Source organism: Azolla caroliniana, unplaced genomic scaffold (assembly GCF_043228905.1).
Source record: "Azolla caroliniana isolate FFs.n. ecotype wild unplaced genomic scaffold, voAzoCaro1.0.p SCAF_2, whole genome shotgun sequence".
Lineage (NCBI taxonomy): Eukaryota > Viridiplantae > Streptophyta > Polypodiopsida > Salviniales > Salviniaceae > Azolla > Azolla caroliniana.
In genome coordinates this window covers 25463230-25475551 of record NW_028230437.1, presented here as the reverse complement: position 1 = coordinate 25475551, position 12322 = coordinate 25463230, and the positions used below count along the sequence as shown (strand labels likewise).

The window sequence follows — 12322 nt, the reverse complement described above, 5'->3', positions numbered from 1 at the left end:
TTGATCTTTGTGAGTGTTCATCTATCAACACACATGAAGACAAGTGTCTGTCATAATAGGAAATATATGTATTTGAAAAGAATCGCCAATTGAGAAAAACACAGTATATGGCAATATACTTCTGAAGGTTTGCAAAGAACAATAAGATCCAAGATTTACCCGAAATGAATTGATAAATTCCGAGCATGATATGAGGGAATTTCCTTCTTGTATTCATCATTACAATATTCTACCTCATTGAACTCCCAAAGTTTAGAGTAGTATCTTTGTAATTGTTGTGCTCACCTACAATTCTTTTCAATCTAGATTATTGCTCAAGTCCTTCACTATGAATGTTCTTGTCCCTTTCCCAAAGAAAGTTGGGAACTCTAGGCCGAATACAATTTCAATCAAAAGTTACACATAAGAACTAAAAGGCACAACAACAATCTTTGACACTTGGAGTATACCCCAAAGTCTTACATATAATTCACATTCTCGTATAGCCTCCTCGTTGCATGATAATGGACACGCAACTCACATTTCAAAGCATTTACTCCCAATAACGTTCAAAAGGTTTTCAAAACTCTATTAGACAAAAGGTTTTCAAAATTCTATTAGACGGTATCAAGATCCTTTGTGTAACATGGCAAAATGCCATAGACATAAATAAGCAACCCTCTAAAAATGCATATTCATGTGCATACATTCATAAATGCATTGAACTTAACGACCATAAAAGATAAACTCAACATATAACTTCATACTAGCATTAAGCAAAAAACACACTAAAAGTAGAATATAGTTCCTAAATATGCTTCATATATGTTGGTTTATGTTAATGCTCTAGTGGAATACTAGACCATTAGCATAAGCCAAGATATGATATTTTGCATGATCGTCATAAGAGCCTTTTAACAAATCACTACCAGATATAACACACATTTTGAGCCGATAAGAGTCAAAGGTTGCGTACCAGAATGCACAATTGGTTGCCTAACAATTGATGCCACAATTGTGTGAATGGAGATTGTTTTGAACTTTTTACTATAAATATAATAAACATAACACTTAATTCTATGTGTGGATGGAGATTGTTACGAACTTTTACTATAACTATAAATGCCAAATTTGAACATTTTCACCAAATTCAGAAAGGTGCGCAATAAACAATCAGTCCATGTTATTATTAGTTGGGTTTACCCTCCACTGAAGAAACTTTTTTTGACATCAAAGTCAAGACATTGATGTCAAAACATTATACGTGTCAAACATCTTTCCACATGTCTAACAATAGGTTATTTAATGGTGCTTGCATTACCATTGTTTAAGTGTATAATGAATACATAAAACATATGAATTGTTACCCAAGTAGCAACTTTATCACACGTAATACATATCTCTATGTCAACTTGATTATACTACTCCAACCTGTAAATTTCATATGTAGCACTAACATGTTGCACTTCTTAAATTACTTAGACTAATCATCTTTCTAGATTGTGAAGGATCCTTCCTTTTTTTAAGTCTAACATAATTAATTTGCCCATATCATTGCTAGTCAAATCATGTCTTATTTCATGTCAATTATTATCTATCTATCTCATCTTTGAAGTTATGTATACACCCACTACTAATTCATTGCCTCCGTTCGTGCTGAGAAGCCAACATATTTTAAACCCACGCGGAAAGATTACAAAAAGTATTTCTATATATATGTCTCCAAAAAAGATTGGGCTTACAAGGACAAATATTTTTAAGCAACATTTTGATGAACGTTACCATTCTTGGACTTCACATCGTCCACGAACACTCATTGTTTGCCTATTGATAGGAACTACAATTGGACAAAAAAAATAATGCAACATTTCAATGAATGTTACCATTCTTGGACTTCAAATCGTCGCACTCATTGTTTGCCTGGTGATAGGAACTACTATTCTACAATATTGTTGTCTAATTTTCAAACATTTGGCCCTTACTATTGAGGGCAGACTCAATCTGCATCGCTTTGATTTGATGAATTGCCTTCCCAGGGTTAAGATGTTTTGGGCATGTGGCTGCACAATTCATTATAAATTTGCAACGATATGTCGCCCAAAAATCGAATAGTGAATCCAACCTTTCCTTTGTGTAGTTGTCCCTACTGTTCACAACATAGATGAGAAGGTACATTAATGAATATAAATTGATAAATCTAATTGACTGACATGAATTGAAGTGCAATTTGTAGTGAAATGATTAAATATTTCCCTTACCTATCTTGAATCCATCGAGAAGCATTGATCAAAGTTGCTGGCCCTAGAAATCGATCCGAATTCCACCAATATGATGGGCAAGCAGAACTACAACAAAAGCACATATACATTCGTACAAACCATTTAGTTTTCCACGTTGTAGTATGGATTGATTGGACTCCTTCCCATATGAGGGCTTCTTAGTTTTCAACCATGGTTCGATAAGCCCTAAGCCAAACCATTTCACACTTTAGAATACTAGAAATGTAAGAACATAAAAAACTTGATTAGGTAATAGAAACACACTCACATTTTAAACCTAAGTTTAGATTTTTAAAATAGTTATCCCCAATGATAACTTACTTGTATTGTTGATAAAGATGGGTTAAATCAACCACTAAATCTTTGACGACGTAGAGATGGGGAAGTGGCCTCACTACTTGTGGTTTTGTTATGTTTGGATTGATCATACATAGACATGCAAGAGTGTTTACTCCATTGATGTTCATTGAACATGAGCCACAAACCCCTTCTCGACAAGCGTCGAAATGTTAACGAAGCATCATGCTCAGACTTTATCTTGTGAAGAGCATCAAGTACCTGATATTGAATGTATCACAAAATATGTAAATATCAATTACTAATGCCAAGGTCATTATAATAGCAAACACAAATGATTGAAAGGGTTTTTCCTAATTTATTACCAAAACAAACAATTCATAACCCAAACATTTGTTTTAATGCTAGCTAAACATATATGAGTAAACATGGTTCCTTCATGATGTGACATAACATGGTTCCTTCATGGCATGAAATAGACATGTACATACCCATTGAGGGAAACAAATTACATCGGCGAATCTCTCAATCCCTAATAGTAGCCACGATCCATCTGGCCATTTGGCGTAAAACGAAACTATGGTCAAAATGTAAATCTTATGAGAATTATAGCACTGAAATGGCAATGGGGCTCCAACAGCCATCCAAGGGATTCTCTTGGCTTTATAGCAACGTTTATAATAATTGCTATCCTATATGCGCAACATGTAAACTTATCATTTCCCCATATTTGGGAACATGAAAAACAGTTATAGCAAGTAAATTATGTTATATCATCGAACGAATGCGTTTTGAAGCACATATTTGGTCAAAATGTACTTTGTAATATAATATCATCAACAATCCTCTCAATTGGTAATTCATATTTGGGAATAGTCATATGTACGAGGAAAGAGATGCATGGATATTATTTAGCCACCAAAAAACATATAAATTTAGAAAACAAGAGTCATAAAATCCTCTCTTACAAGTTACAACTAGATGAGAGTCCATGTATTTTATCAAATGCCTTACAAAATTAAGAGAAAGATTCTACACCTTGAAATATAATTAATTGACTCAAAATGATGACAAGCTTACCATTGGTCCACATTCACTTACGTCGATTTGGAATGATTGCATGTAAGGTTTGCTTGGGGTCTCGGGATTCCATTGGTAAACTTGGAATTCCTTTACTCTCTTCTAAGAGAGAAGAGAAAGGGTAGATCAGGACACGTCACAGATATTGGCCACCTCTTCCATGTCAGGGCTCACTTTTCTTGAGAATCCTCTAACCAAGGTATGACATTTTATTAAGTTCGATTGCGCACATTGCCAATGCCAACAAGATTTGACGTATACTAGATTATTATTACTTATAGGAGGTTGAAGGAGCATTGCAGACATGTTTACCGATCGCCGAATCAAGGCAACGACATTATTGTTGCAAGGGGGCACCATAGTATGGTATGAATGATTAGGGATGAAATTAATCATTAAATGCTATATGTTAAGAAGCTTGTAATTAATGAGTGAAATGAGAAGGATTAACAATTAACAATATGATGTGAGTAGAGAGACAAGAGAGAAGGGGGAGGGAAATAGTGATTCATGTAACCCATGCATTAGGTATTTAATTTTCATTAATTTGACACGTGGTAGTTAGGAAAAAAAACATGTCATTAGCCTGGTATTTGCTTTTTTAAGAGAAACGCACATTTTTTGTTGTTTTGATTTTTATCTTCTTTCATCATTTGTTTTAACATCTATATATAAAGCTCTAGAGATGGTTTGTGTTTCCTGGTGGGTTCTCGGCTCAAATCCACAAAGTTTTGAAGGAGCATGCTTGCTTACTTCCGGAAACCACCAAGCACATTCGTTATGAACGATGATCGTTAACTTTTATATAGCATGTTTGCGAACGAATATTGGATTCGAGAGAAGTACGCACTCCTTTGATTCATGTTGGTTGATCTGATGTGGATGGAGGTGGTATGTAATGTAAACACAACAACGGGGATTATTGTGACCCAAACTATAGGCACTTGTTTCTATTTCCACAATGCTACAATTATAAAGGTTTCTAGTTTGCTCCTCGACATTCTACATTTCGTAAAACATTTTTTTTTATGCCCATGATTGAACAAAGGCACGAAAACTCCAATAATTGATGATGATCCATAAAAACAAGAAGCCTTACTACTCTAGCTTGCTACATGTGTGACACATGTCCCATTGTTCAATCTAGGAGTCGGCAACAACTAGGTTCAAGCCTCAACTGAGCCATTAAACCGTTTATCAAAATGGTTTGGTGGTTCGGTTCAGCTCGGTTTAGGCTTGAGCTTCACAAACCGGTTTGGCCGAATAGAATCGGATATGCCCAAACCAGTTAAGGCTAAACCTGTTTAGAAAGGAACCGGTTTGGTTCAAGTTTGAAAGCTTCCAAACCGATTAAGGTTTAATCGGTTTGGTTTGGAAAAGGCCAAGCCAGTTACGGCGAAACCGTTGCCGATTCTTGGTTCACTCGATAAAAGACTATGCCATTGATTCTAAGGGTGAATCTTGCCCGCCCGTTACCCCCGCCCAGCCGAACGACCCACAGGGATCGAAAACCCTAATTGCAAACCTAAATCAGATCAAAACCCTAAATAAAATCACAAAACAAAAAAAAACCCTAAAACATAATTGAACAAAAGTATAAGGCCTTGGTCTCAGACACAGAGATTCAGACACCCATCACACACAGAGAAACAGGGTCACAGAGAAACAGAGAAACAGAGAGACAGAGAAACAGAGACGGGGATTGAGATAGAGCGCTATGGCGGGAGGTAAGATGAAGAAGACTAGACCGCAGAGGCACGTGGGCATGGGCGGCATTGAGTTCCAGAAGTCCAAGGGGCAGCACATCCTGAAGAACCCCCTGGTTGTGCAGAGCATCGTCCAGAAATCAGGCCTGAAATCCACGGACATTGTCCTGGAGATCGGCCCCGGCACAGGTAACTTGACCGTGAAGCTTCTCGACATCGCCAAGAGAGTGATCGCTGTGGAGATCGACCCTCGCATGGTCCTCGAGCTTCAGAGGCGTGTCCAGGGAACTCCCTCCGCTCATAAGCTACAGGTAAAGCTTCAGAGGGAGGCGCTCTTCTCTGTCTCTTATCTCTCTTTTCCTGTTCTTTTGCCACTTCTCTAGATAGATTATGGTGATGGAAACATGCCCTATGATATCTAGAATAGAATGCGATAAATAGTCTGAGCATAGTCCAGGTATAGACCTGCCTGCTACAGGGATCAAACTTGGTTCTTCTCATGGGCTAGCTTCAGTGGGAGGATTAAACCTGGGCCCTCTCAAATTTATACCTTTGGTGCCTGTGGAAAGAGGGAGAGAGTGAGGGTTTTAATGTCCCCAGAATCTTAGAAACCTAATGTTTTTAGAGATTCTTGAATTTGGTATGCCTTCTATTATCCGCATCGGCAGTAGAGTATGGCCATCATCAGTGGCAAAATGGCTTGTACTGTGATGGTTTTGCCCCATAGATATGTGCACGTCTTTTGTTTTCTGGTTCCCATGGTATTTTTACTCTTGTCTTGATCAGGTTATCCAAGGCGATATTCTGAAGACAGAATTACCATATTTCGATGTATGTGTCGCCAACATCCCTTACCAGATATCATCTCCGATCACATTCAAGCTTCTGTCACATAGGCCGGTGTTCCGTTGTGCTGTTATCATGTTCCAACGAGAGTTTGCAATGCGTCTTGTGGCCAAGCCCGGTGACTCTCACTATTGCCGACTCTCTGTGAACACACAAATTCTGTCTCGAGTCTTTCATCTTCTCAAGGTGAACAAGAATAACTTCAGGCCTCCTCCAAAGGTAGATTCTTCAGTTGTCCGCATTGAACCACGGAACCCTCTTCCTCCTATCAGCTTCAAGGAGTGGGATGGCTTGATTCGTCTATGCTTTAGCCGCAAGAACAAGACTTTGGGTGCAATTTTCAGACAGAAGAATGTACTTGCTCTGATTGAGAAGAATTTCAAGACCTTTCAAGCTTTAAAAGGGTCTACCCAATCAAGTGACATCGATGATGCCATGATGCTAGCTGATAATAATATTGGTGATGATATGATGGATGTAGGGGAAGATCGAGAGGATGAATTTGTGGAAGATAGAGAGATGGAATTACATGAAGATAACAGTGATGATGAGATGCACGGGCCTTCACTGTTTAAGGAGAAGGTAGTGAACGTGCTGAAGGCAGGGAACTTTGAGGATAAACGCTCGTCAAAGCTTGGGCAAGAGGATTTCTTAACACTCCTTTCCATGTTCAACAAGGAAGGGTTCCATTTTGCTTAAATGTGTTCATGTTGCAATGAAGTTTTGAATACTCACAGGAACCAAGCAATTGCTTCCTTTTCAGACAAAGAAAGGATGTTTCTCCCATTGTATATTGGAGATGGAATGTACGCATAGCCTCTGATGCGTACATGAAACATGGTATATCAAAATGTACGCTTCTCGTTTTGATTTGGATTATGGGTGAACAGCAGCATAATACATTTTTTTCATTTACATTAGAATAGATACATTATTTTGGTCGGCATGATGTACATTTGAGTGCAATTAGAAATGTTTGTTCAATTTTGGGAACATATCCTCGTCTTTGTTTTCAGCAACATGAATCTTATTTTGCTTTCTCTTTAGAATGACTTTGTTTTCAGTTAGAAAACATTAAATAAAGCAGTTCTGCTGGAAAATCACCTACAAATGCCTGTACTTGCTATATGTTTGAGGTCATGATTTGAATGGTGAGGATGTTACTTCCTTTTGAGGAATATTTAAAGATAGCAAACTGTGTTTTTCATGGAAGTAACTTGTCTAACAAAGTTTACTAGTCTTTGCTGTTAAAATTGAAATGATTAGAATGTTGTAATAAAAAGCGAAAAAATTCCTGTGGTGTTCCCTCTTAAGAACATGATGCTCTTGGTCATCGACATTTAATGCTATTGGAACCAAATTGAAACATGTTAATCATGAATATCTAGTTATTGAATTTATATCGTACTAGTCCAAGAACTACACAGACTGTTGAACCATGTTAAAAGACATGAATTTATCCCAAGATTTATGTAGACTTTACAACACAATTGCAACATGGAAACATATTCCCATTAGTGATTTGGTAGCATTTTTTGCAAAAGTTTGAAGATTGGATTAGGAAGAAGAGTATAAATTACCACCATCTAAGATGACTCAACAGCACAAAACATAACTTGGTCTGGACTTACAGAAATCTACAGAGCGGGCTTCTATTTTGGTGCATGAAAACCCCTTTGAAATGAGTTTTCTCACAAGTAATTTCAAGTTTCATTTAATCACTTCCATATAGTTTTTGAGCTCTTGTGGTATTGGGGGATTATGAGATTGTATCTTATGTACAATTTTACACTACAAGAAGCAAAACTTGTAAAGCAATTGTTATTCATGATTGAGTAGTGTCTTGTTATTAGTGATTGTGTAGAGAAAGACTGAACACAACTCGTAAGTTACAGGTTGATATGCTATAATACATATGAATAGTTTTAACAGTTGTAAACAAATTGCAAGGACAAGCCTCTCTCTCTTTCTCTCTCTCTCATGTTATCAATAAAATTTTGTACTGACTGTGTGGTATATACTGTTGCTTGTAAAATTGATCCAATAACATTTCTTTTTTATCTAAATTTCAAAAATATTCATGTAGATCCCACCTATGCAATAGTAAATTGCATCTTCTCCCCTCTTGATATATTGTGTTGATTGTAATCCTCATGCTTAAACAGTATATTTAGCAAGAGCATCCTTTAGCTTTTGCAACTAGAAGATCAAAGGAAAACTTGGTAAATATAAGTTGGAAAAACTTCAGAAAAAATATTATTGTTTTTGAGGACAACAATGAGATTTCTAACCTTTGAAAGGTTGCAAGAGAATGAATCTACTTGTTCGAATGTTCCTTGATAGAAGTGGAAGTATGGAAGCACTTTTATCTTTAGGCTCTTACAAAGTGGTTTACTCTCATCAAAGTTTACTTTAGCAAAGACGACGTCTTTGTGCTCAATTGCAAGTTTGCATAACTGGCAAAAAAACAGTACAATATGTCTTTATTCAAACTTCCATTAACATTGAAAAGTCAAGATTGATAATTATAGCCATAGTACCTTTGGATACAAAGCCCTACAAGAACCACACCAACTCGCAAAAAACTCTACTACTACAAGTTTTCCTTCAGCTTCCATGATCATCTCCTCCAGCTCTTGGGTAGAATGCACATCTTTCAAGGTAATACCTAAATCTCTTTCCCACCATTTGGGAGAATGGTCATCATCATCGCATGCGGATACGGGTGCCGTTTGATCCTGATAACAATGCATTATAAAATTTCATCCAATCTATATAGCCAAATCATAGAATTTATTTTATCTGCATGACTTTAACTTAGTAGCACATTTGAAGGATGTTTTTTTACAAGCCACCACTGTGACCTTCAATGGCAGCTTATGAAAATTGACACTCGGTCTTGTTAATAGCATGCACATAACCTCGTCAAGTAGATGAAGGCAGGTTTCATGGCTATAAGGGTAAGCTATCCTATCTGAGCTCTCTTATTCTTTAGTTAAGGTAATTACTAGTTATTATTCAATCCTGATGCTAATGTTCACCTAGCACCACCACCAACAAGGAAGACAAATTTCTATTCAAATACATTTACTCTTCATTGGTAAGTTCCTAGCTAGCCACTCCATGTCTGAGCATATTCTCTTGTTTCCACTTAACAAGCCCCCTTTCGATGATTCCATCTCTGAATCCAAATGATCATGTAGAAACCCACTTCTCACGTTGTAAAACACATCTTCATAACGATACCACCGCATATTCTCACTGGTTTTCATGCTGACTCCCATCTGTAATGATACTGGAATCATGGTCCCCAGCAATATCAAATTCACATACCATTATTCTCGAGTTGTAAAACACATCATCTAATGATGCCAGAAGCATCATCACATACATAACCAATCGTTCTCATGTTATAGAACGCATCTATAGTCATACCTCTCATGTTGTAAAACAAGTTATTTAATCATCACAAACATATCCCATCACTCTCATGTTGTAAAACACATTTTCTGTTCTGGTATCATCACATACATCTTTGATGCCTATCATGCCATAAAACACATCCAAACTAACACCAAAGACGTGATTCCATACACAACTGATTGATCAAACTACATGTGCACATCAATAGCATGAAAAATACGTATACCTAAATATATGAGACGAAAAAATGGTTAAGATTGTTCATACCTGGATTTCAGCTGATTGGGCATGTGGAAGAAGAAGAGATTTCTTCTGGATTTTAAAGAACTCATCTCTATCAAAGGAGAATCTTTCAACCATTCTGAGATGATGAGATCTATAAGAATTCCTAGATCTGAACTTCTCGACGAACAAATTAGAGGTATTTCTTTGGCTCGTAGTATGATTCGGATGAGATGACTTTGGAAAAGAAGAGATATTGCATAAGGTTCTTTGAAGGTTCTGTGCCATCGATTCACACAATAAGGGCTACCTGTTACTTGTGTATTTATTATTTTTGTTGTTATTATTAAGAAAACAGGGTTTTGCAGAGTTCGGGTTTTTTCTTATTATCAAATAACCCAAGAATATGTAGGATTAGAGTTTTCTGATGAGCAACTTAGAATTATAGTTTCTTACAATATGCAGAAGAGGTAACGGAAGAATACACAGAATCAGGGCTTTGTTTAATAAAATTAGAGTTTTTTTAGGAGAACCTATGAATATTCAGAATCAGGATTTGAATGGGGCAAGCCGCCAATCTTCAAAAATAGGGTCTTGATCAGAAAACCCAGAATGAGGGTTTTCTCTGGCAACTCAAACAATTAGGGTTTTACCTGGCAACCCAGGAACTAGGGCTTTTATCTGGAAACCAAACACAGTGGGGTTTTTGTCTATCAAGTAGACCAAGAAAAAATCTACAGAGCCTGGGTTTTAATCAGGAAACCCAAGAATTATGGGTCTTCTTTGATCGGGAAACCCAAGAATCAAGGGGGTCTTCTTTGATCAGGAAACCCAAGAATTAGGGTTCCTTTTTTTTTTTTTTAATCCAAGAAATCCAAGGCTCTTGAGAATCAGAGTGTTCTTTCCCGTATAAAAAAAAACAACCCAAAGAATCAACAGGAATAAACAAGTGGGAAAAGGTAATGTAGAATTAGGGTTTGGGATGGAAAAGAAGAAGAAGAAGAAGAAGAAGAGGAAGATGATGAGGTTGGATGAAGACTCGGTATGATTTTATACACTAGATTTGAAGAGAAGACCATTCTACAGTATTGTTATAAAAGATACATACATGTGAATGCAGAGGTAGTGGTAGTGAGGAAGGCTTTGTTCTGTGTGCTTTCTTCTTGCACACTCACCCGGACCTATTCTTTCTTCATTGCTTTCCAAACTCTGTTCCTTCACGGTGGTGTTTCTTTTAGGGTTCTGAATGAAATCAAACACGAAAAGAGCATTTTTCTCGTGTAGGGTCCTGCCTTACACAACACTGCAAACTTAAAAGAAGAAGAGTGTATGTTATAGAACTTGACTCTCCTCATGTATCATTGTATGTATGTATGTATGCATGCATGTATGTATCTATGTATGTATGCATGTATGTATGTATTCCACACAAGAACAATGAGAAAGAGAGGGAGTGACCAATGGAGACTTGACTCTCCTCATGTAATGTATGTATATATGTATGTATGTATGTATGTATGCATGTATGTATGTATTCCACACAAGAACAATGAGAGAGAGAGAGAGAGGGAGGGAGTGACCAATAGAAACTTGACTCTCCTCATGTAATGTATGTATGTATTCCACACAAGAACAATGAGAGAGAGAGGGAGTGACCAATGGAGACTTGACTCTCCTCATGTATGTATGTATGTATGTATGCATTCCACACAACAACAATGAGAGAGAGAGACCAATGGAGACTTGACTCTCCTCATGTACTGTATGTATGCATTCCACACAAGAACTATGAGAGAGAGAGAGAGGAGAGAGAGAGACCAATGGAGACTTGACTCTCCTCATGTATTGTATGTATGCATTCCACACAAGAACAATGAGAGAGAGAGAGAGAGAGTGTGTGTGTGTGTGTGTGTGTGTGTGTGACCAATGGAGACTCTACTCTCCTCATGTAATGTATGTATGTATGCATTCCACACAAGAACAATGAGTGTGTGTGTGTGTGTGTGACGACCAATGGAGACTCGACTCTCCTCATGTAATGTATGTATCATTGTATGTATGCATTCCACACAAGAACATTAAGAGAGAGAGACCAAAGAAGAGAGCAAATGGATGTAGCTTAGTTGGTAAGGTTGCCCAATGGAGACTAGGAGATCATGAGTTCAACCCCTACATTCCACGACAATATCTAGTATATGAGTTTTGAACCCAAGACATAGTCCTAATAGTAAGATAGAGAGAAAGAGGTTTAGGTTTAATTGATATTTTGCTCGGTTGGTAAGGTTGTCAAATTTCAATTTCCATTGGAAACCCAGAAGGTAATGGGTTCAACCCCTGACATTCCACAATGGCATCTAGTAAATTACAACATTTTGTAGTCGCATCTAACCAATTCCCATCATCAAATTTTGGAAAATAAAATAAAATTCCCATCATCAATATATTGATTGCAATACACCTTAATAGCTACACCTCGCACCCAAATCCGTC

The 12322-nt window shown here is 37.2% G+C and overlaps 2 protein-coding genes and 1 pseudogene across 2 annotated transcripts; 1 reads left to right on the top strand and 2 right to left on the bottom strand.

Annotated features, from left to right (window-relative positions):
* Positions 1–1891: 1891 nt before the first annotated feature.
* On the bottom strand, positions 1892–3941 carry LOC147867815 (uncharacterized; annotated as a pseudogene).
* A 1371-nt stretch (positions 3942–5312) lies between these two features.
* LOC147867814 (ribosomal RNA small subunit methyltransferase-like) lies at positions 5313–7102 on the top strand. The gene is made up of 2 exons (XM_087315625.1): positions 5313–5652; positions 6128–7102. The coding sequence occupies exons 1-2, from the start codon at positions 5353–5355 to the stop codon at positions 6884–6886; spliced, it is 1059 nt and encodes a 352-aa protein (XP_087171751.1). The 5' UTR covers positions 5313–5352; the 3' UTR covers positions 6887–7102.
* An 883-nt stretch (positions 7103–7985) lies between these two features.
* LOC147867813 (thioredoxin-like 2, chloroplastic) lies at positions 7986–10537 on the bottom strand. Its single transcript, XM_087315628.1, has 4 exons — positions 9878–10537; positions 8728–8925; positions 8479–8643; positions 7986–8386 (listed from the first exon to the last, which is right to left on the bottom strand). The coding sequence occupies exons 1-4, from the start codon at positions 10118–10120 to the stop codon at positions 8345–8347; spliced, it is 648 nt and encodes a 215-aa protein (XP_087171754.1). The 5' UTR covers positions 10121–10537; the 3' UTR covers positions 7986–8344.
* Positions 10538–12322: the final 1785 nt, after the last annotated feature.

Coding starts and splice junctions, on each gene's coding strand:
- LOC147867814 (XM_087315625.1), top strand. CDS start 5,353: ATGGCGGGAGGTAAGATGAAGAAGACTAGACCGCAGAGGCACGTGGGC. Junction 5,653..6,127: donor CCTCCGCTCATAAGCTACAG/GTAAAGCTTCAG, acceptor TGTCTTGATCAG/GTTATCCAAGGCGATATTCT.
- LOC147867813 (XM_087315628.1), bottom strand. CDS start 10,120: ATGGCACAGAACCTTCAAAGAACCTTATGCAATATCTCTTCTTTTCCA. Junction 8,644..8,727: donor GTAGGGCTTTGTATCCAAAG/GTACTATGGCTA, acceptor TTTTTTTGCCAG/TTATGCAAACTTGCAATTGA. Junction 8,387..8,478: donor TCTCTTGCAACCTTTCAAAG/GTTAGAAATCTC, acceptor TTGATCTTCTAG/TTGCAAAAGCTAAAGGATGC.